Here is a 23491-nt window from a genome sequence, read left to right on the forward strand (position 1 = left end):
AATAGATTAAATACTGATTAAATACAGTTTTTAGATTGCATTAGGCATATGGTGTAAATATGATCTAGGTGTTTATTACACAAATCATAAGTAAATATCCTTAAAACATATGTATTTATCAATAATATATATTTATATTGCTTTAATATATATTAATAAAGCATAAAATAGATTAAATACTGATTAAATACAGTTTTTAGATTGTATTAGGCATATGGTGTAAATATGATCTTAACTAAGGTGTTTATTACACAAATAATAAGTAAATATACTTATAACATATATATTTATCAATAATAGATATTTATATTGCTTTCATATATATTAATAAAGCATAAAATAGACTAAATACTGAATAAATACAGTTTTTAGATTGTATTGGGCATATGGTGTAAATATGATCTAGGTGTTTATTACACAAATCATAAGTAAATATGCTTAAAACACATGTATTTATAAATAATAGATATTTATACTCCTTTCATATATATTAATAAAGCATAAAATAGATTAAATACAGTCTTTAGATTGTATTAGGCATATGGTGTAAATATGATCTAGGTGTTTATTACACAAATCATAAGTGAATATGCTTAAAACATATGTATTTATCAATAATAGATATTTATATTGCTTTGATATATATATTAATACAGCATAAAATATATTAACTACTGATTAAATACAGTTTTAGATTGTATTGGGCATATGGTGTAATTATGATCTAGGTGTTTATTACACAAATCATAAGTAAATATGCTTAAAACATATGTATTTATCAATAATAGATATTTATATTGCTTTTATTTATACTAATAAAGCATAAAATAGATTAAATACTGATTAAATACAGTTTTTAGATTGTATTAGGCATATGGTGTAAATATGATCTAGGTGTTTATTACACAAATCATAAGTAAATATGCTTAAAACACATGTATTTATCAATAATAGATATTTATATTGCTTTTATTTATATTAATAAAGCATAAAATAGATTAAATACTGATTAAATACAGTTTTTAGATTGTATTAGGCATATGGTGTAAATATGATCTAGGTGTTTATTACACAAATCATAAGTAAATATGCTTAAAACACATGTATTTATCAATAATAGATATTTATATTGCTTTTATTTATACTAATAAAGCATAAAATAGATTAAATACTGATTAAATACATTTTTTAGATCGTATTAGGCATATGGTGTAAATATGATCTAGGTGTTTATTACACAAATCATAAGTAAATATGCTTAAAACATATATATTTATCAATAATAGATATCTATATCGCTTTCATATATATTAATAAAGCATAAAATAGATTAAATACTGATTAAATACAGTTTTTAGATTGTATTTAAAGCACGCATGCTCAGTTCATCTTCTTTCGACTTCTGGTCCGAATATCAATCCACCTTCCAACCCGAAAACAACAACAAAACTCAAAATTTTGACAAAATTATAGACAAAATTGAAATGTCATCCGTTAAAGAACTCTGATATTTATCAGGCGGTGATTAAAACGTGAGTAAATTGATTAATATAGATGATTTTATCAATGAAAATGACATTTAATCCAAATTGAACAATTCTTCGAGTTAATCGAAGTTGTTGACCTGTTTTGACCGATTAAGATTTTAAATTAATTGGCTTTAATTAGTATTATCTGATGTAATTTATTTATATAATTGATTATTTATTGTTATTAATGCCATGGATTGATATTACAGCCTGAATTTAGTGTATTATTAGGATATAGGCCTAGGCTAGTTCATCGTCACAGCCTGTATAGGCCTATGTTGAAAGCCCATAATTTACCGGCTTATTTAGACCTATTTATTCTAAATGCTATGGAATGTGATGATTTTATAGGCCTATATAGCCTAGATATCCTTCATTTTGAATAGGCCTACGCCATATGATTCGGAGCCTTTGTAGGGTGACGGCCAGATCCGTTTTCATTCATAGAAAATGGGAATATTATAAAGTGGGGTGGACTGTGGCCGTTATTCTAAAATCGAGTTCGTAGAAAACTGGAATATTCTGAACTGTGGCCGTCGTTCTAAAAACGATTTTGGCGGGAGAAGCTAACTTAAAAAATCCCACCTAACCTATGCTAAAAGCCGTATCCTTACACAGGGGGGCTGCGCCCCCCCGGACCCCCCCCCTTACCTACTACGGGAGCGAGAAGATTCGTGGCCGGAGTAAGAACTCGAGTCACATAAATTTTCAGGTAATTTAGGGTTTTCGGCAAAAAACATAAAAGTGTGCGTTTAAGCACATATTTAAGATCCGTAGACCATTTCCAAACGTTTTTATTCTATACAAGATAACAGTTGGAGCGATAATAAGCAAATTAGGACGCTTGACCGTAGCGCTACAAACTACCCTATGATTCTCCCAAAACCGGGGCAGGACGTACAGCGTCATATGTCCTGCGGAGAAGGACCAGGAAACGGTATAGCTTAAGTGCGCGCAGGTTAGAAAGAATCGTCAAGTCTCATTGGCCTTGCATTGTCGATCGAGGCGCGAATGTAGTTTCGCGGACGAGCGCCGACCGGACGCATAGAAAATGAAAACTTTCTGTCCCGTGGTTGACTGCGTCCACCATGCTCAAATCTGTAATGAAATCAAGTTGGTATAGTCATATCCTAAGCTATTAAAAATTTAAAACCTAACCTGACTCATATCGTTTCTTTCAACGTTAAAATTAAAATTCTATCAGAATAATAGATTGGGGAATATGATAATTCGGGATTTGAAATGCATTCAGCAGCTTAGGTTCTATGCTATCATTTACGCCTCGTTACGTACTTGGAAGAATTTCCGAGCGGTAGTAATTTACTGGCCGCGTGCCCTGCTAACCTGCGTGGTTCCACTATAACGTCTTATTGAAACGACGAGGCTGCTTGCGGACAAAATCCACTCGAATGAAGCTAGCCCTAGAGGGTCGAATTGCTATAAAATTGGCGAATTATCCGCACATTAACGAACTACTCGTTGACTGATATTACTTAACCATTTCGGTCGTCAGAGATACGTTCACGTACTGTACGATAAGTATCTGACGATTTAGGTCAGTTTAGGAAGGAATGTAAGTTTTCAGTGTAGGCCTATACTCAATTTTTTTTAATGAGGCGCATTTGCACTGACTCGCAGCGGTGTCCTTTTAGCTCGGAAAGTTTCCTGCTATCTGATTGGTTAGAATTATCTTGTCCGACCAATCAGTGAACAGGAAACTTTTCCGAGCTAAAAGGACACCGCTGCGAGTCGGTGCAAATACGCCTCATTAAAAAAAATTGACTATATCATGCTCGTTTAAAAGTTTAAAGGTAATTTGAGAATGGAAGAGGAAAAAGGACCGGACAATGTCTGAGAGACTAACCATGTATGCATATTGTCGGTACCCAAGCCCCTTTGAACCAAGATATTGACGATAAAGTTTGTGTGGCATAGACCTATGTATTTGAATCGTCTTATAGGTTGTTGAATGTCGTTGTCTTGTACCTGATATATACTAAGCCTGTTCATATTTTAGCATATGTAATCTAAATAGTCCTATAGTTTATTCTTACATGAATAAATATCTTTTTCCTTTTTTTTTTGCAATGTGATGGTTCATTATGTAGACAGCTAATTGTGCCAGTAAACATAGCAATTATTGTGTTTTTCCTCATCAACTTACAATATTACCACTTTTACCCCCAAAGGACGTACTGGTACGTTTCACAAAAGCCATCCCTTTACCCCCATGGACGTACCGGTACGTCCTTGCAAAAAATTGCTATGAAATTATTTTTTTTTCATATTTTTGATCATTTTTTTTAGAAACTTCAGGCATTTTCCAAGAGAATGAGACCAACCTGACCTCTCTATTACAAAAATTAAGGCTGTTAGAGCAATTTAGAAAAAAAAATATACTGCAAAATGTGCTGGGAAAAAAATTACCCCCTGGGGGTTAAGGGTTGGAAATTTCCATATAGCCTGGGGGTAAAACGGTTAATATGTTTGTAAAGTTGAAGACCTTTTTATAATCGTGTGACATTTTGTTTAAACTTTTCCGTATTCAGTATTGAGGCAAATAGCAAATGTACTAAATGCTTTTATTATTGAATGGTGAACTGGAATCAATGTTCAAGATTTTAGTTTTCGCGTAATCTATAACCGACTTGGCGAGCGTCGAGGTTTATATTTTGTTCAATGTTTTAATCATCTCGTATTGGTTTTCCAAGTGACGTTTACCTGTTTTTTTTTATCCCGTCTAATATTCTTTGCAGCGCGTAGAACCATTTGGTACCCTCATGGGGTCAATTCCGTGCTTCATTGCTAATGTCATTATCGATGCATACTCCTCTGCCCTTCAAAAAAAAAAAAAAAAAAAAAAGCGTTCAGTTGTTGTTATTCAACTTCTTGCTTTCCAGGCCATTCAATCAGGAAGGATTTTGAAAGTTTTCTGGCTATCGGCTCGTAATTCTTGAGCCCCGTCAGAGTACATTTTGATAATGTTGTGGGACCCTTAACCCTTTTACCCCCAGGCTATTTGGAACTTTCCAACCCTTAACCCCCAGGGGTTATATTTTTTTCAAGCACATTTTGCAATATGATTTATTTAAATTGCTCTAACAGCCTTAATTTTCGTCATAGAGAGGTCAGGTTGGTCTCATTCTCTTGGAAAATGCCTGAAGTTTCTAAAAACATTATCAAAAATATGCAAAAAAAAAATGTAAATAGCAGTTTTTTGCAAGGACGTACCGGTACGTCCATGGGGGTAAAGGAATGGGTTTTGTGAAACGTACCAGTACGTCCTTTGGGGGTAAAAGGGTTAAAGGCCGCTCATGAATGGCAGAAGCAAGGAACAGTGATAATGCCCTAGTTACCTTGAGCTAGACTCGAACCCTAGTCCAGTAGATCACCAGGCAGGGATGTTTCGAATAGGATCAGTCACTGACGTTTTTACCTGAACCGTCTGCATTTGTCTGCCAGAATCCCACGTATTCCTAACCCTTTTACCCCCAAAGGACGTACTGGTACGTTTCACAAAACCCATCCCTTTACCCCCATGGACGTACCCGTACGTCCTTGCAAAAAAATGCTATAAATTTTTTTTTTTTCATATTTTTTATAATTTTTTGAAAAAATTCAGGCATTTTCCAAGAGAATGAGACCAACCTGACCTCTCTATGACAAAAATTAAGGCTGTTAGAACAATTTAAAAAATATATACTGCAAAATGTGCTGGGGGAAAAAATAACCCCTTGGGGGTTAAGGGTTGGAAATTTCCAAAGATCCTGGGGGTAAAAGGGTTAACGCGTATTAATTGGCGTTGATTTTTGTACACTCAATTATGAACCAAGTTTGAAGTCTATGTCAACGATGTCCAAACTTATGGCTGATTACGGAATTGGACATTTTGCTGAACCATGACTTTGACCTTGACCTTCCAAAGTTTATTCATTTCCAGCTTCTTTCATAACGGTTAATCCTTGCAAGTTTCATTACTCTACGATTAAAAGTGTGTCCAGGAAGCTGTTCACAAACAAACACGCTCAAACGGGGTAAAACATAACCTCCTTCCAACTTTGTTGGCGGAGGTAAAAAAAGTCTCTCCAGGAGGATTTTTGTGAGAGATCCTTTAGGGCTTTGCAGGTTAGATGACTGTACTGTATTGTCCCTACTTTAAGGACCGTCACCTGAGAAATCTAATGTGTATAATGCAGAGGATAAGACTAAACTCTGATTGTATGATTAAAAGATGTAATGGTAAATGATTAGAATCTAATGTAAACAAACTTAGGGTTCCACCAAACTAAATTAGAAACAGCGTATGTATAGGTTTACATACTTTGATAAATTTAATGCCATAGATATCGTCTATTTTGAGAAAAAGCAAGGGACGTTTCTTTGATAGCTTAATTTTACTCCATTTTACATTTTAGGCGAACCGTTTATTTCTGTGCAGATATGCAAATCTTTTGTATTTTTTATTACGAGTGGAATGGCCATCAAATCTAACAAGTAGTTGAGTAATGATAGGATGGGAAAGTAAGTCACTTTTTTCGTTGGTCGCTTTGCAAATAGTTATTCTGGTCCTTCTCTTTTGGGTTTGGATTTTGAATTTAAGGCTTTTTTCATATGGAAGTGTCCTAGTAGAGAAGGTAAGGCGGACGGGCGATTTATGTCGGACGCTCCGTCTATCCCAAAACCTACTTTATGTCGAGTGTAAGCGCCGCAGTCTCCTTCCCGAGGAGTGCTCGGTGGCATCCTCAAAGGGGCCGTTATTCTCTTTGATGCCAAAGAAGCCTTTGGGTTCTTTTCATCTTATTGCAATCCCTTTGCATCTCCTAAGTTTACTCCGTAAGCATGGTTCCTAGGGAGTGAAAGAAAGGAAGCAGGCAATCATTACTTGAGCTCGGAGCATGGATCGTCTCGCTCTGAGGTTATTCCATCCCTGATATCTTGCCATTGCCTGAAGAGGACCTATGATTAATGAGCTTGTGACCCTATTCACTGCATGTACATTTCAGTGAGTTTCCTTTAAAGGGTCCAGGGTCTGGCCTGATTCCCTGTGACAGTGTCACTGTAGTGGAGTGTAGTGTCGTGACTCCTCTCGTGATAGTGGTGTCGAGTACTTCTGCTGACAAGTGTGAGAAGAAGCAAGCTCGTCCCTCTTCCTCCTCCTCGTCTTCTTCAGACTCTTGTTCTCAGTGGAACAGATCCAACAGGAAGCCCTTTCGAGTACTTCTGCTGACAAGTGTGATAAGAAGCAAGCTCGTCCCGCTTCCACCTCGTCGTCTTCTTCAGACTCTTCTTCTCGGTGGAACAGGTCCAACAGGAAGCCCTTTCGTGAGAGGTCCTTTCAGACTTTGACTGATAGCCCATTTCCACAAGATTGGTGGAGCTAATCTGGTGACTGGGACATCTGAGGATGGTGCACTGAAGCATGGGCCTGGTGTGACAGCTGCCATCGGGCAACATGGCAGGGTTGAGCTATGGATAGTCAGCCTCCTTTGGGATAGTTACTTGTATTTCAGTGACATTCTGCGATAATATTCCCTACTGCTCTATCCCTCAGAATAGGAAGGGCACCTGGATAAAAAGATATTATAATGGATGGGTGAAATATAGGATTACTTTTATTTCTCATAAAAAAATGTGCTACAAAACAGTGGTTTATCATCATGTATACCTCCAATTTAATCTTTCCTCCTTTTAACGACTATGTAGACAGCTTTCCGTATTTACATAAGTCAAGAAGGCTAATTAAAACTATGGATTGTATGTGTTGAAATAATAGATAAAACATTTTGAAAAATCCGTCTTTTTATTTATCATCTTTGTTATCATGTTCTAATGTTTGTCTTTGGTTGGGTCTTTTCCAGATTGCCTCTGTGGGGGGCGAAGCTGCATGCCAAAAATGAAAGATATACCGCCAAAGAAAGCCCTCGGGCGGAAGTCGTCCTCCGATCGAGGGGGCGGAGGAACGGGAGGGCCGGGACCTGCTGGAACTACTGAAAGTAAAGGTTCGAAATACATTCAGTTGACACTTCCTTCCAACAGGAAGTAGTTTACAGGAAGTAGTTTTTTCATTCATATCTATGTGTTTATAATATGATGTATTGTTGCTTTCATGCATTCATTGCATAATCACTTCAAGATCGTTAGGTTTTACTTGAGGGAAGAATGAAATTCATCTTACCCTTTGTGAAAAGTGTAAAGTATGATGTGTACTGATTACTTTTGTTTTGTTCCCATATTAACAAACCTTACGTTATTTATTGTGGATTATCTTTCGGCGAAGCTGGAAGGTAGCCATTACACTAAAAGTGCGAGGTCGCAACCCTACCTAACCATTTGAGTGGGTAGGCTGGGGTTTACCCAGCCACCTATATATACTCTCACAGCTGTGAGCTACGTCACTTTTTTTCTTTTGGCTTGTAGAGAGCGGACGTCTCCTCTCTCTCCTCCAAAGGCTGCCATTGACTTTGCAATTTTTGCTTTCTCTTTTCAGGTGTGACTGTACTTCTTCTTGATGCCCCTATGCTGACTTGTCCAGGTCGCGAGTGTGCTGCGTGTGGTGCTTTCATGTCATCGGTGGATACCAACCCGCACTTCTTGTGTCCATCCTGTAGGGGGCATCGTTCCGAGCAGGGTTCGCCCTGCGATGAGTGCAGGGAGTGGTCTGCCTCCCAGTGGGAGAAGTTTAGATGCCACAAAAAGAAGTCTAAGCACGATCTCTCTCCCTTGGGGGCGAAGAAAGCGTGTTCTTCTCACACGTCTAAACCTTTCCAGAGCACCACGCACGTTTTCCTTCGGGCAGGAGTGCAGACTGGATAACTCTATGGCAACCTCGGGGTACTGGGGTGTTAGTTGCTTCCCCTAGAGGAGCAACTTTACTTCCAGCCGCTGTGGAGCCATTTTCCCTTGCAGATGTGTTGTAGGCGTGGCCGTCCTTAGGGGTTTCTGCTCCCCCTACGAGGGAAGCATTGCTTCTGCTATTGTGTAACGTTAGGAAGAATCCTTCTCCAGACCCTTCAACATCCTACGCTCTGGAGGTTTGCAAAGTCCACCTGTCGCCCTCTCCTTGACCTTCCATGCTTGTGTTCGCCCCTCCAATGGCTTCCTGCTTATAATAGTTCCGCTCGCCATCCTGAGACCTCGTCGTCTCCTACTTTCTAGCCGTCTGTTTCTCTCCACAGGAACTCTTTGGCTGTTGCCGAAGTTGATCTTCACGAGACCAGTCCTCCTTCTGCTACCCACGCGCAGGGACGAGACACTTCATTTTCTCGTCCTTCTGGACACTCGTCTTCTGATCGTCGTTCGCGACAATCTGAAGATCATCACAGAGATCGCAGGGCATCACGATCTCGGTGCTCCTCTTCTAGGAGGTGTTCTTAGTCCAGTGCTTCACGCTCACGAGACCGAAGGTTATGTTCTCGGCGCTCTTCTCTTAGAAGATGTTCCTCTTCACGAGCAAAAGTCTCGCAATCGCGAGCATGACATTCTAGATCTAGGTCTGGATGCTCACTTTCTAGATCACGAGGACGACGCTCACATTCGCGAGGGCGATGCTCACACTCGCGAGGGTGCCGTTCACGATCACGAGGACACCGTTCGCGATCACGAGTCCAAAGCTCACGTTCGCTAGCGAGGTACTCAAGACATTCACGTTGTTCACAATCGCGAGCTGGACGCTCATGAGCACAAACAGAATGTACACAATTAAGGTCTAGACGTTTCTTGTCATAAGGAAGAGGTGAGCTTATGTGCAGTCCATCCGTTGGACGCACCTCAGTTCATCCTTCGACTCAACGACCTCGGACCGAACCTGATCCTGCTGCTGAACAACCCATAGACAGGCATCCAGGTAAGTTCCCCCTGCTTCCATTTGCTGCCTGGGCGCTTTAGCGAAGTGTTCGCCTATGCGACGCTCTCTTAACGCATTCCTCTGTGACAACGCACTCGCCAACACTTCTAGTTGCCCCTGTTCAGAGGCCCTCACTGCCTACTACGTCTAACGTGAGTGGTCTTCCGGAGCTAAAATCCTCAGGGCTTCCACCTTCACGATCAGCTCATGTTGTTAGTGGAAAGACCCATCTGCTCGCGAAACGCGCCCATTGATGCCTAAAATTTGCAATTTCACTCTCAAATCGGCGATTTCCACAAGTGATTTGTGAGTAGAGTTACCTGAATCGTGAGTAAGCACGGTCCCCACACCTTCGCCACTTCCTCCAGCTACTTCCACCTCTAGCGGTAGGGCGATACCCTTCCCAGAAGGGTTCCAGGAGCCCTTTAATGAGTACGCTAACATGCTTATTAGTTCTGATCATCCTCTTCGTTTATCAAAAGAGTATCTCCTGTTGCCCCAGAGGCTCCTTCTGAGATCCCTCTTAAATGACGTTCTCCCTCTCCTGGATTCTCTAAGAAAGCCCAGGACTTCTCAAAGGGCGGTAAACTCCCTTCAGAAGTCCTTGGGTGTGGCTCTTCCACCGCCACACCCCCCGACTGTCCCAGTCTCGAGTCGGGTTCGTCAAATAGGAGTTCAGATCCTAGAAGGAGACCTTCCTCAGACAAGGCACGACGATCCTCTCCATCTCAATTGAGTGCTGAGGGGCCTCCGGTTGTAGATCATTCTCTCGAGCATCTTCCCTTAACTCCAGTTAAGGTTAAGGATGTCTTGATGAGACGACAGAAGAGGAAAATTAGAGGCGTTCCTCCACCTTGCGCTGATCTCATCCACCCTCGAACTAACAGGAATATCGGCTCGCTCAGGGAGATCACTTTCCATACCTTCAACCCTCGGCGGATTAAAGTGATTTCTCCTGACCAAACGTCCTGCAGGTGGCGTTTCGAAACCTTCACAAGTTCCTTCAGACAACATATTGGAGGAGCATTTTCTTGCGCGAAGGGAGTCGAAGGACTCTAAGGCGAGACACAAGAAGGCCAAGGCAAGGGAAGTTCGTATGGAAGAGGCAAACAGGAGGTCCCCTGTGGCAGGTCCCTCTTGCGACTCAGTTGATGACTTAAACCTATCCCAGGCTGTGGATGTGAGCCTAGAGGGAGACGATCCCATCGAATCCAACGATGAATATATTCCGAGGGCAGTCAGTCCAAACTTTCACCCGTATCCAAAGAGAAAAGAGTCAAAGGACACCTTTTGGCAGGTCCTTTCTTATATGAAGGCCATCAACTAGCTGTCTAATCCTGGTATCACCGCCCAGGGAGGAAAAGAGATGGTTCTTGATGAGATCTCAGAGACCCCCTTAAGACCAGTGCAGCCTTGCCTTGGTTTAAGGGACTGACAGCTGTCAGAAGGAAATCTCTCTCTGATAGCTGGAACTTCTAGTTCCTTGAGGGCAGGTTCCTCCTCTCGAGATCTACCACTTCCTTTTGTGTTCAGAAAGGAAGTATTACGAGATTGAGAATGAACCATATTCCACCGTGTCCCACGACCATCATTGGAGCCTCTGGCAAGGAGCCTTCTGACTTGAACCCTCTCCACTTTGAGAGCTTCCCTTTCAACAGTTGAGCTCCTCAACATAGAACGAGGCATGAAGTACCCATGCAGGCTGCTTCATGGCTCGACCTATGGTTGGGGTCCCTGGGCCACATTGTGCGCTCCTACAATTTTTTGAAGGAGTCCACATGGAAGTCCTTAGAGTCCTTCCTATTGTCGGGTACCCGAACCATTTAGTTCTTGTCACACCTCGCCGTCAACTTGTGGGCAAATGCTATACGTAAGAGGAAGGACACCGTCATGGGGAGGTTCCACAGGCAGGTGCCGAAAGTGGAAGTAACACGCTTGAGGAATTCAACGCTCAAGGGTTCCTCTCTCTTTGTTCCTGAGGGGGTTGAGAGGGCTGTGGGAAGGTGGAGAAAATCATCGAATGTTTCTCTCCTCCACAAGGCCATAACATCCAGGTCCTATGGAAGACCGTCCCAGTCTTCCTGTAATCAGCAGGATACCTCCAACCCCTCGACTTCTAGGTCCTCCAGACCTTTGAAGGAATTTAAGTGCCCCTTTCAGTCCAAAGGCCAGAAAGGGAGCAAGTCCTTCAGGGGAAAGAAGGAAGCTAGAGGAAGCGACCGAGGTGGTCGCTCCTGCTATGAACGGCAATCCTCATCACTAACTACCTATGGGGGGATGCAGGCAGTGCCTCTGACATAGGTGATAGCATCAAGGGGCAGATCCCTGGACGATCGAAGGGATCGGCATAGGGTATCGCGTCCTGTTCATTCTATCTCTCCCTCCTCTGACTCGGAATCCAGTCACGTTAAGCTTCTATTAGAAGGGATCTGTAAAGGAGTAGACCCTCTTGGCTGAAGTCCAGACCATGCTACAGAAGGGCGCTCTCCAAAAGGTGATGGACGGGTCTCCAGGCTTTTACGGTCGACTCTTTCTTGTGAAAAATGTGTCTGGAGGCTGGAGACCAGTCATCGATCTCACGCCCCTGAACGAGTTTGTCCAACAGACTCCGTTCAGGATGGAGACGGCAGACATGGTCATTCAGGCAGTTCGACCAAGGGACTTCATGTGCACACTGGATCTCAAGGACACATACTTCCAGATCCCAATCCATCCTTCTTCCAGGAAGTATCTCCGATTCATACATGAGGACAAAAGATATTAGTTCAAGGTTCTCTGTTTCGGTCTTGCAGCAGCACCTCGGGTCTTTACCAGGGTGTTAGCTCTAGTGTCATCTTGGGCTCGCAAGAACGGCATTCGTCTCCTCGGATATATCGACGATTGGCTTATTCTAGCTGACTCGGAGATAACCCTTCTTCATCGCCGAGGCATACTTCTTGAGTTTTGTCAGGATCTGGGGTTTTGATAAATCTCTAGAAGTCATCCCTGCTTCCTTCTCAGAGACTGGTATACCTTGGTATGATCATAGACACCGTCCAACAGAAAGTCTTCCCATCAGATGAAAGAGTACACGGACTGAGAGAGGTGGCAACGCCCTTTCTCAGACGGGAAGATCTACCGGCTCGTCAATGATTACGTTTACTAGGTCACCTAACCTCTCTCTTCCGTCTAGTTCCAAACAGCCGCCTGAACTTCCATCCTCCTAAGAGTGAGTCATCCAGAGTAAATAACGTAAAGTTTGTTAGTATGGGAACAAATTCAGAGATAATTTGTATTTTTCAATATTTAACTTAGCCGGTGATTATAATAGCTGCAACTCTGTTGCTCGACAGAAAACTCTAAGGTAAAACTCGCCAGCGATCGCTACACAGGTTGCGGGTGTGCCCAACAGCGCCATCTGTCGTCCAGATACCCAGTACTCACTGTAAACAAAGACTCAATTTTCTCTCTGTCGAGCTATCGACAAGACGTACTTACTCGCTGTTGCTAAACTGGAGTTTTTTCACAACTAATTGGTGAAGTACTTTACTGTATTCTAGTTTTGAGCTTTCGCTATGCAGGTGTTTTATCTTCATCTTAAATCTTGAACTCGTTTTGGATAAATTTAATTATGGTGACAAAGAGAGTATGGACTTTCTTTCACTTTTAAATGGCCGACCCTTCCCTTAGACGGAAGTGTGTTTAGGCTTTTAGTAATTATATCACGTTATAGATTTTCCTCTATATATTTTATATCTCTCCGCCTTTATTAGGCCTCTTCGATTAACTTTCCATTTATTATAAACATATAAAAATAATTTTAATGTTTTGTTTATATAGACCTTTCCTGAGAGTAGGCGGTCCTAACTTGGAAATCGAAGTTAATCAACGTTGAGCCCTTTATATCGTAATTAGCTTTTAAAGAGCTAAGGATTTAAAACTTTTTAAATGTAATATTTTATGAAAGAATTTCTTTGATAGTCTTCGTACTGTTTTCAAAGATGAACTAACGTTTAGTTTTTTTATGCTACGCAGTTGTTGACGTTCAGGACGTTCAACATGCGCTCTATCGTTACGATAGAGAGAGAGTGTATCACGGTTTCACTTTGCAGTAAGAGTAAATCGATTCTGACGTTTTGTTCATTCTTTCTTAGCTTAAATGTTTTAAATTCTATTTTAAAGGAACTTTTTATTTGAAAAACCTTTCAGTTTTTCCTTTAGTCAAATAACATGTTTTTTTGACGAAATATAATTGGGCTCTTCTCTTAGGTGCGAAATCAAGAGAGAAAGAGAGAGAGAGGAGAGAAAACGTTCCGTTCAAGCGGGTAACGTTGTTCTCGAGTTACTCCCGTCCCTAGTCGCTGTACGGGGAGGAAGGATAAAACGTTTTAGTTTTTTATTCTCGTCCCCAGGCTATGTGCGGTGAGAGATTGAAAACGTAGTTATATGAACAAGTGTTTAGTCTCTTTTCCAGCCACTGATTTTTTTATCTTAAAATATGTTTTCTGGTTTTTGCTGGTATTAATGAGCTTGCATTATACGACTGATTTCGCAATTACTACCTTTTAATGAAGGGTAGAATTGCGTGTTTCAGGTAGAAATCAGTAAAAGTTTCGATTTCAGTGAAATAAGTGCAAAACAGAAAATCGAAGTGATAAAGTGATATGCGCAAAGTGTTACAGTGTTGCGTCCGAGGGTTCGTCTGTTCGTGCCTGTCGTTCACCTAGTCCGGGACCTCTTACATGCTCCCAAGCCCAGGGGAGAAGTAATGTCAAACGACTTATGGGTTCGAGAGGCCTTGACCAACGAACAGACGTTTTCCCTCTATGGTATCGGGTGTATCTTACCAAGATCTCCCCTACCATAAGACGAGAGAGACGTTGTTTCTCCTCGTCATCCGAAGGCTTTTCGCATAAGAAACCTGTCACAAGGTTTCGAAGCCCTTAAGCGAAAGTCAGTCCTTTCAGGACAGGTCCAGCGTCCTGGTTACAACCATTAGGACAGCTCTGACCCTATGCAGTCATCGGATAACTGCTCGCCGCCTAACAAAAGCGTAACTCAGACTCCCAGAGTCTTTTTTTGTAGGCAAAGTGTTGCGGTCACAGACGTTACCCTCGTCTCTTACCACAACCATTTCCGTTGATCCTTAATGGATTGTATGGCAAGACATGCAGTATATGCTTGCCTCCCTTATGGAAGACTATTCTGCCGATTAGTCCGTTGAGTCTAGCCGTTTATCTCATCGATATCCTGGCTTTCAGCCAACCTAACGTTCCTTTGTGCTTACTGTTGACGTTGGCGTAGCTTAGTCACGTCAGTCAGGTTGTTTAGAACCACACTCGATGCGGTCTTGTGTGGTTTTTCAGCCGCATTTGGACGTTAGGCCACTGGCTGATGCTCCTGTTGACGTTCAAGACGTTCACTAACAATCGGAGTTGACTTGTTTTGACGCTGTGCGTCAACCTCCGCATTCTAGAGTTGTTTTGACTGCTCAGTCTAGGCAGTCAAAGCAGTCTCGAGTGGACGCTGTGCGTCCTCACGCACCTGTTGTGGTTGACAGTTCAGTTGTTGACAGTTCACAGACTGTCAAGCAGTTACATGACGTTGCGTTCTGGTCCGCTACTAATGCACCAGTGAGTGTGGACTCTGCTTGTAAAGCATTGCCACCACGGTAGGTCTCTCCCTTGCTTGAGACTCAGCTTTTATCGGACAAGGTTCCTGTAGATGAGGAAGTTGCTGTTCCCCCTCCTACTGATATTCCCTTGAGGACTCTGTCAGATGGAGAGGAGCCTAAAGCTGCTTAGCCTCCTATGGACTTTAATTAAATCATGATGATTTTTTTAAGGATCTTTGTCCGGATCTTTTTGTAACTGCTGCTCCTCGTTCGCCTAAACGTCAGAGCTTACACTAGGCCTAGCTACTTCGAAGCCGTTGTTTTTAAGCTAGTGCTCTCTCGCTCTCCTAGAGAGCTTTACGTTGGCTAGGCGACTGGTTTTTCACCAGGAGGAGTTTGGGGGATACAGCCTTTGCTTTCCCTTCTTTTAAACTGGTTTATAGAGCGAGAGTCTGATATGACACGAGAGAAGTTCTCGGCTTGGGGGTTCATGCCTCTGCCCAGATAGACTTCTCAGTTCTCGTAGACTCTCCCTGGCGACTGGCCAGGAGACGCTCCAAGTTGTTTACAGGTCAACTTCACAGCTGTTTTCGAGCCTTTGAAGTTTTGCTGTACAATTATGTCACGCATAACAAGGCTTTCAGGGATGGTAAACGGTACCGCCTCAGTCGCTAACCCCGTCTGTTGCCACACCTGCTCCCGTAGACCCTAAATGGGCTTTGCTGCAAGACATGCAGTCCAAGCTTGCGTCCTTGATAGAGGACTTTAATGCGGAGAAGGTTGCTACCGAACGTTCTGGCCAACAACCTTCCAACCGGTCGGTTGTGCGCCCTGTTGACGCTGAGGTAACCTACTCGCGTCTGCCAGTTGAGGTGGTTCCTCCACCGATGCGACCCAGTGTGGGTTGCCAGCCGCACGTTGACGTTAAGCGACGCTCGGAGGTGGTTGTTGACGTTCAGGACGTTCAACAACCAGCAGGGGTGACTTGTTTTGACGCAGTGCGTCAACCTCAGCAACCCGGTAGGGTGTTGACTGCACAACCCAGACGGTCTAGACAGTCTCGGGTTGACGCTGTGCTTCCTCGCGCACCCATGGTTGTTGACAGTTCACAGACTGTGCAGCAGTTCCATGATATTGCGTCCGGCTCCGTCACGCATCCACCAGTGCAACCGGACTCAGCGAGCCAGACGTTGCCCACTCCGTTGCCGTTTCCTCATCAGTTTTCGGATGAGGAACCCTCTGATGAGGACGTTGCTAAACAACAAGACGATCAGCCCCCAGAATAGATCAAGCCTTGCTATCCATCCAGAAGATGCTGAAGAAGGAACGCTGCTCAGTCAGGCTGTGGATGAGTCTGGTAGGGACGCTGTCATCCGTGGAACAATTTGTGTCACTAGGAAGACTACACCTCCGTCCTCTTCAATACCATCTAGCTTTTCACTGGAAAAAGGACAAGACGCTAGAAGCGGTCTCGATCCCGGTTTCCGAAAAGATAAAGTCTTGTCTGACTTGGTGGAAGAACAATATCAACCTAAGAGAGGGTCTTCCCCTGGCTGTTCAGACTCCCAACCACGTTCTCTTCTCGGACGCATCGGAAGTGGGCTGGGGCGCGACACTAGACGGTCGGGAATGCTCAGGACTGTGGAACTCGAGTCAGAGGAGCATGCATATCAACTGCAAGGAGCTGTTGGCAGTACATCTGGCCTTGAAAAGCTTCAAGTCTCTCCTTCGAGGCAAAGTGGTGGAAGTCAACTCGGACATCACCACGGCCTTGGGGTACATCTCCAAACAAGGAGGTACCCACTCACTGACGTTGTACGAGATCACAAGGGACCTGCTCATCTGGTCAAAAGGTCAAGACATCTCCCTAGTAACGAGGTTCATCCAAGGCGACTTGAACGTCATAGCAGATTGTCTCAGTCGGAAAGGGCAAGTAATTCCAACCGAATGGACCCTCCACAAGGATGTGTGCAAGAGACTTTGGGCCACTTGGGGTAAAACCATCCATAGATCTCTTTGCAACCTCGCTGACCAAGAGGCTTCCAATCTATTGCTCTCCAGTCCCGGACCCAGCAGCAATACATATAGATGCTTTCCTCCTAGATTGGTCACATCTGGATCTCTACGCATTCCCACCGTTCAAGATTGTCAACAAGGTACTGCAGAAGTTCGCCTCTCACGAAGGGACAAGGTTGACGTTAGTTGCTTCCCTCTGGCCCGCGAGAGAATGGTTCACCGAGATACTTCGATGGTTAGTAGACGTTCCCAGTAGTCTTCCTCTAAGGGTAGACCTTCTACGTCAGCCACACGTAAAGAAGGTACTCCAAAGCCTCCACGCTCTTCGTCTGACTGCCTTCAGACTATCGAAAGACTCTCGAGAGCTAGAGGCTTTTCGAAGGAAGCAGCCAGTGCGATTACTAGAGCAAGGAGAGCTTCTTCCATTAGAGTCTACCAATCGAAGTGGGAAGTCTTCCGAGACTGGTGCAAGTCAGTTTCTGTATCCTCGACCAGTACCTCTGTAGCTCAAATAGCTGTTTTTCTCTTATACCTGAGAAAAGGACGATCCCTTTCAGCTCCCACTATCAAGGGCTACAGAAGCATGTTGGCATCGGTCTTCCGGCATAGAGGCTTAGATCTTTCCAAACATAAAGATCTGCAAGACCTCCTTAAGTCTTTTGAGACCACCAAGGAGCGTCGTTTGGCTACCCCTGGATGGAATTTAGACGTGGTACTAAGATTCTTCATATCAGACAGGTTGGAGCCGTTACAATCAGCCTCCCTGAAAGATCTCACTCTTAAGACTCTTTTCCTGGTATGCTTAGCTTCGGCTAAAAGAGTCAGTGAGATTCATGCCTTCAGCAAGAACATAGGATTTTCGTCAGAAAAAGCCACTTGTTCGCTACAACTTGGTTTTCTAGCCAAAAATGAGCTGCCTTCTCGGCCTTGGCCTAAATCTTTCGATATCCCCAGCTTATCGGAGATCGTAGGCAATGAACTAGAAAGAGTCTTATGCCCTGTTAGAGCTCTTAAGTTCTATTTAAAGCGTACTAAACCTTTACAAGGCCAATCTGAAGCTTTATGGTGTTCAGTTAAGAAACCATCCTTGCCTTTGTCAAAGAATGCTTGGTCAGACTTTGTCAGATTGTTAATACGAGAAGCTCATTCACATCTGAGTGAGGAAGACCGAACTTTGCTTAAGGTGAAGACGCACGAAGTTAGAGCTGTAACAACTTCCGTGGCCTTTAAGCAAAATATATCTCTGCAAAGTATAATGGACGCAACCTATTGGAGAATCAAGTCAGTGTTCGCGTCATTTTACTTGAAAGATGTCCAGTCTCTTTACAAGAACTGCTACACACTGGGACCATTCGTAGCAGCGAGTGCAGTAGTGGGTGAGGGCTCAACCACTACAATTCCCTAATTCCATATCCTTTTAATCTTTCTCTTGAAATGTTTTTATTGTTGTTTTTTGGGTTGTCCAGAAGGCTAAGAAGCCTTTCGCATCCTGGTTGATTTGGCGGGTGGTCAAAGTCATTTCTTGAGAGCGCCTAGATTAGGGGTTTTGATGAGGTCCTGTTGTATGGGTTGCAACCCTTGATACTTCAGATCCTAGGGGTCGCTCAGCATCCTAAGAGGATCGCGAGGCTCCGTAAGGAAGACGTACTTAAAAAGGCAGAGTAATTGTTCAAGTCGACTTCCTTACCAGGTACCTATTTATTTTGTTTTTGTTATTTTGATAACTTCTAAAATGAAATAAAAACTCTTAGCTCATATTAATGTAAACATATATTGCTGGTCTCTACCCACCCCCCTGGGTGTGAATCAGCTATTATAATCACCGGCTAAGTTAAATATTGAAAAATGTTATTTTGATAATAAAATAAATTTTTGAATATACTTACCCGGTGATTATAAATTAAAGGACCCTCCCTTCCTCCCCAATAGAGACGCAGTGGAACGAGGAGAAAATTGAGTCTTTGTTTACATTGAGTACTGGGTATCTGGACGACAGATGGCGCTGTTGGGCACACCCGCAACCTGTGTAGCGATCGCTGGCGAGTTTTACCTTAGAGTTTTCTGTCGAGCAACAGAGTTGCAGCTATTATAATCACTGGGTAAGTATATTCAAAAATTTATTTTATTATCAAAATAACATTTTTCCCTAACTAAAACAAACCTCTAGTTATTTATATAAATTGGTCTGCCATCACCTGTCCCCCTGTAAGTCCTGCCTGCAATCAAAAAGTGACGTAGCTCACAACTGTGAGAGTATATATACTGGCTGGGTAACCCCCAGCCCCACCCCCTTCCTCCCCACTCAAAGTGGTTAGGCAGGATTGCCACTTCGCACTTTTAGTCTAATGGCTACTTTCCAGCTTTGCAGAAAGATAATCCACAGTAAATAACTACAGGTTTGTATTAGGGAAAAATACAAATTATCTCTGAATTTGTCATGTTTTAACCCTTTTACCCCCAAAGGACATACTGTACTGGTACGTTTCACAAAACACATCCCTTTACCCCCATGGGCGTACCGGTACGTCCCTGCAAAAAACTGCTATTTATAATTTTTTTTCACTTTTTTTGATAATTTTTTGAGAAAATTCAGGCATTTTCCAAGAGAATGAGACCAACCTGACCTCTCTATGATGAAAATTGAGGCTGTTAGAGCAATTTGAAAAAAATATACTGCAAAATGTGCTTGAATAAAAAATAACCTGTGGGGGTTAAGGGTTGGAAATTTCCAAATAGCCTGGGGGTAAAAGGGTTAAGTTCCAATTTTGCTCTGTAATATAAAATTGAAAATGAGCAATAAGAACCAGATTTGGATGTGTGGGTGCAAAAGCAACCAATTGCGTGGTACAAAGTACACTTTCATACGCTATAGTACAGTTTGTCATATCTTTCTTAAGACTATGAAGGTGTTATCTTCATGCACTGTGTTAAACAACCCATTAAAAGGTAAAACAGCATAGGAAATAGAGCCTTTGTTTTTATCACCAACAGCATTGTGTAATGAAGTGTAATATGATAATGTATCATTCAAGATATGTCCTTTTCTACCATGCGTACAGTGAACCCTCGTTTATCGCGGTAGATAGGTTCCAGACGCGGCCGCGATAGGTGAAAATCCGCGAAGTAGTGACACCATATTTACCTATTTATTCAACATGTATATTCAGACTTTTAAAACCTTCCCTTGTACGTAGTACTGTTAACAAACTACCCTTAAATGTACAGAACACTTAATGCATGTACTACAGTACCCTAAACTAAAACAGGCACAAATATTAAAGGCGATTTTATATCATGCGTTTCCTAAACACGCTAAAAAGCACGATGAAAAATGGCAATCAATGTTTTGTTTACATTTATCTCTGATCATAATGAAGAAACAAACTGGAGGTAGAGCTTTGCTTATTACCCAGACATATTTCCCATACTTTTCCCTTAGAACTACATCACATCTTCCTACTTTAGATATATATATATATATATATATATGTATATATATATATATATATATATATATATATATATATATATATATATATTTATATGTATACACATATACATACCTACATATATACATACATACATATATACATAAATACATGCATACATATATATATATATATATATATATATATATATATATATATATATATATATATATATATATATATATATTACTGTATATATATGGGTTATGGAAAAAATCCGCGAAGTGGTGAATCCGCGATGGTCGAACCGCGAAGTAGCGAGGGTTCACTGTATTGCCCTCCCAATAACCTACTATTACAAATTCTCTCTAGTACTTTATTGTATTTGTCATCTCTGCAAATGGAGTTGTATCAGTTTTGAAAATAATAGCTGGATGTGGAGTGTATTATTATTATTATTATTATTATTATTATTACTATAGTAGCCGCAAAGATTCCAGGTGGTATAAGCCCCACTTTCTGATGACTTCACGTTAGCAGCGGTCACAATACCTTACAAATTTCAAGCTATACTAACTTATACTGTAATCACTTTATGGGGCTGTATTGTGACTGCTCTTATTATAATTACAAGTTACAACCCTAGTTGGAAAAGCAGGGTGCTATAAGTCCAAGGGCTCCAAAAGGGAAAAATAATCCAGCGAGGAAAGGAAATAAGGAAATAGATAAACTACAAGAGAAGTAATGAAAATTAGAGTAAAATATTCAAGAACAATAACGTTAAAGTAAATCGATCATGTATAAACTATAAAAACTGGTAAAAACAAGAGGAAGAGAAACAAGATAGAGTAGTGTGCCCGAGTTTACCCACTCGCAAGAGAACATGTATACAGTATTGCAGTGCTTAGTATAAGTTATGATAAAATTTGTAATATCTCTCGACCTTCCAGGCGAAACCACCGCAGCTAGGCGCAATAGAAGGTTGGCTGGGATCCGTCCGAGGATATCCATAGAGGAGCTGAGAAATGCCTTTAGACGTCAAGCATCGATCCCCCAGGATGAGGTCGAGTGTGTGTTTGACCCCATGGCAAAGGTAGGTTCTTTTCATTTTCGTAGCTGTGAGGAAAAAACTAAAAGTTGAGAAAGGGCGTTCTTGACAAAGAAACGAACGCGTAGGTAAGCTGCGAAAATTGGAATGAGTGTATCAGGGACGGGTAGTACTATGAAGGGAGAGGATATGTAACGGTTCCTTACCTATCCTCCTCCTCAGATTCCTAGACTGGGTTAAGTCTTATAGGGGTGCAGATATGTATGGTTATCTATGGATACTGTACGTCCCTGATTATAAACGATATCTTAGGATAGTCGTTCCGGGGGTTGGAATCCCGTGATACCTGACGGTAATTCTCTTGTAATATCACTCACAGAAATATTATTCAGTAGGAAGCTGCCGAAGGGAACTTCCATCAGGACGACATGGCTCGAGCCCAAAAATAGATTTTTCTTACGTCAAAATTCGTTTTGAATTCATTCCATCCGATATTATTATCAAGGGCCCTTTCCAGATTCACACATGATGCCCCCTGAACGTATTTTCTGATGGTGAGTCTTGATCTAGAGAAAATTCATAAAATTGTTGCGCTGATATACATGAGAAGAAAAAAAATTAATGGATGATAAGTAGAAAAAGAATGAAGCAGGGGAGTTAAGGGCCATAGGAGAATTACTGGTACTGCGAAGAACATTTTGTACAATATATTGCATGCCACTCACAGTGCACTTTACTATGAACGGTAATTGAATAGGAAAAGAAGTTCAGAATGAGTTGAAAGTGTTTTCTGTACAATCAAAATCGTTAGAGTTAAATACACTGTCATTTTCCTAGTTTAAAACAGCTTCTCATGAAAGTTAGACAGTGTTTGACGACTGCTTGATTGAGTAACCTTACTAACTTATGTCCTAATTACTCCGTAGAATTTATTTCAGCTGGTTTTATAAATGTTGCTAACCCTTTTACCCCTAAAGGACGTACTGGTACGTTTCACAAAACTCATCCCTTTACCCCCATGGACGTACCGGTACGTCCTTGCAAAAAATTGCTATTTAAATTTTTTTTTTCATATTTTTGATAATTTTTTGAGAAAATTCAGACATTTTCCAAGAGAATGAGACCAACCTGACCTCTCTATGACAAAAATTAAGGCTGTTAGAGCAATTTTAAAAAAATATACTGCAAAATGTGCTGGGAAAAAAAAATAACCCCATGGGGGTTAAGGGTTGGAAGTTTCCAAATACCCTGGGGGTAAAAGGGTTAAAGGTATCCTCGACTAAAGCCCCGTCCACACGAGGGTCAAATGCATGTTGGCCATTCGGCTTTGGCCGTAACTCTCTCGCATTTACACTAGTCTGTTCACCAAACCTTAAGTTATTTATATGTGGATATATCTTTTGGCAAAGTGTTATCAGATCAAACTGTCCAAGATAGACTAACCTTTGACTTGGATCACATGCCATAGGGCAGAGTTATATTATTATTATTATTATTAGCCAAGCTACAACCCTAGTTGGAAAAGCAAGATGCTATAAGCCCAAGGGCTCCAACAGGGAAAAATAGCCCAGTGAGGAAAGGAAATAAGGAAATAAATAAATGATGAGAATAAATTAACAATAAATCATTCTAAAAACAGTAACAACGTCAAAATAGATATGTCACATATAAACCATTAACAAAGTCAAAAACAAATATGTCATATATAAGCTATAAAAAGACTCATGTCAGCCTGGTCAACATAAAAATATTTGCTCCAACTTTGAACTTTTGAAGTTCTACTGATTCAACGTGGTCCCTCGTCAGGTGGCCCATCCAGTGCCTCAGCAATGGACGAGGACACTTTGATGTTTTCCCCGTGGTTTCCTCGTCTGTGAGGTCCTATACACTCTCAACAAAATTGGTGTCAGTGTCTGCCCGCCGTGCATTTGCCCGTTGTGTGGAAGGTAGCAGCAGTAGGGGATTCAGCATTATGAAGCTTCATCTGTGGTGGATAACGGGGGAGGGTGGGCTGTGGCACCCTAGCAGTACCAG

At 41.8% G+C, this 23491-nt stretch overlaps 1 protein-coding gene across 2 annotated transcripts in view; it reads left to right on the forward strand.

The window, feature by feature from the left end:
- The first annotated feature begins 1406 nt into the window (after positions 1-1406).
- HDAC6 (histone deacetylase 6) overlaps positions 1407-23491 on the forward strand; it is a 90311-nt gene continuing 68226 nt past the window's right edge. For both annotated transcript variants that reach the window (XM_068357498.1, XM_068357499.1), the window contains exons 1-3: positions 1407-1532; positions 7388-7528; positions 21360-21502. In XM_068357498.1, the coding sequence (XP_068213599.1) occupies positions 7414-7528; positions 21360-21502 (258 nt within the window). In that variant the 5' untranslated portion in view covers positions 1407-1532; positions 7388-7413. The remainder of the gene's footprint in view (positions 1533-7387; positions 7529-21359; positions 21503-23491) is intronic.

The sequence above is a fragment of the Palaemon carinicauda genome, chromosome 34, assembly GCF_036898095.1.
Source record: "Palaemon carinicauda isolate YSFRI2023 chromosome 34, ASM3689809v2, whole genome shotgun sequence".
NCBI classification, from domain to species: Eukaryota; Metazoa; Arthropoda; class Malacostraca; order Decapoda; family Palaemonidae; genus Palaemon; species Palaemon carinicauda.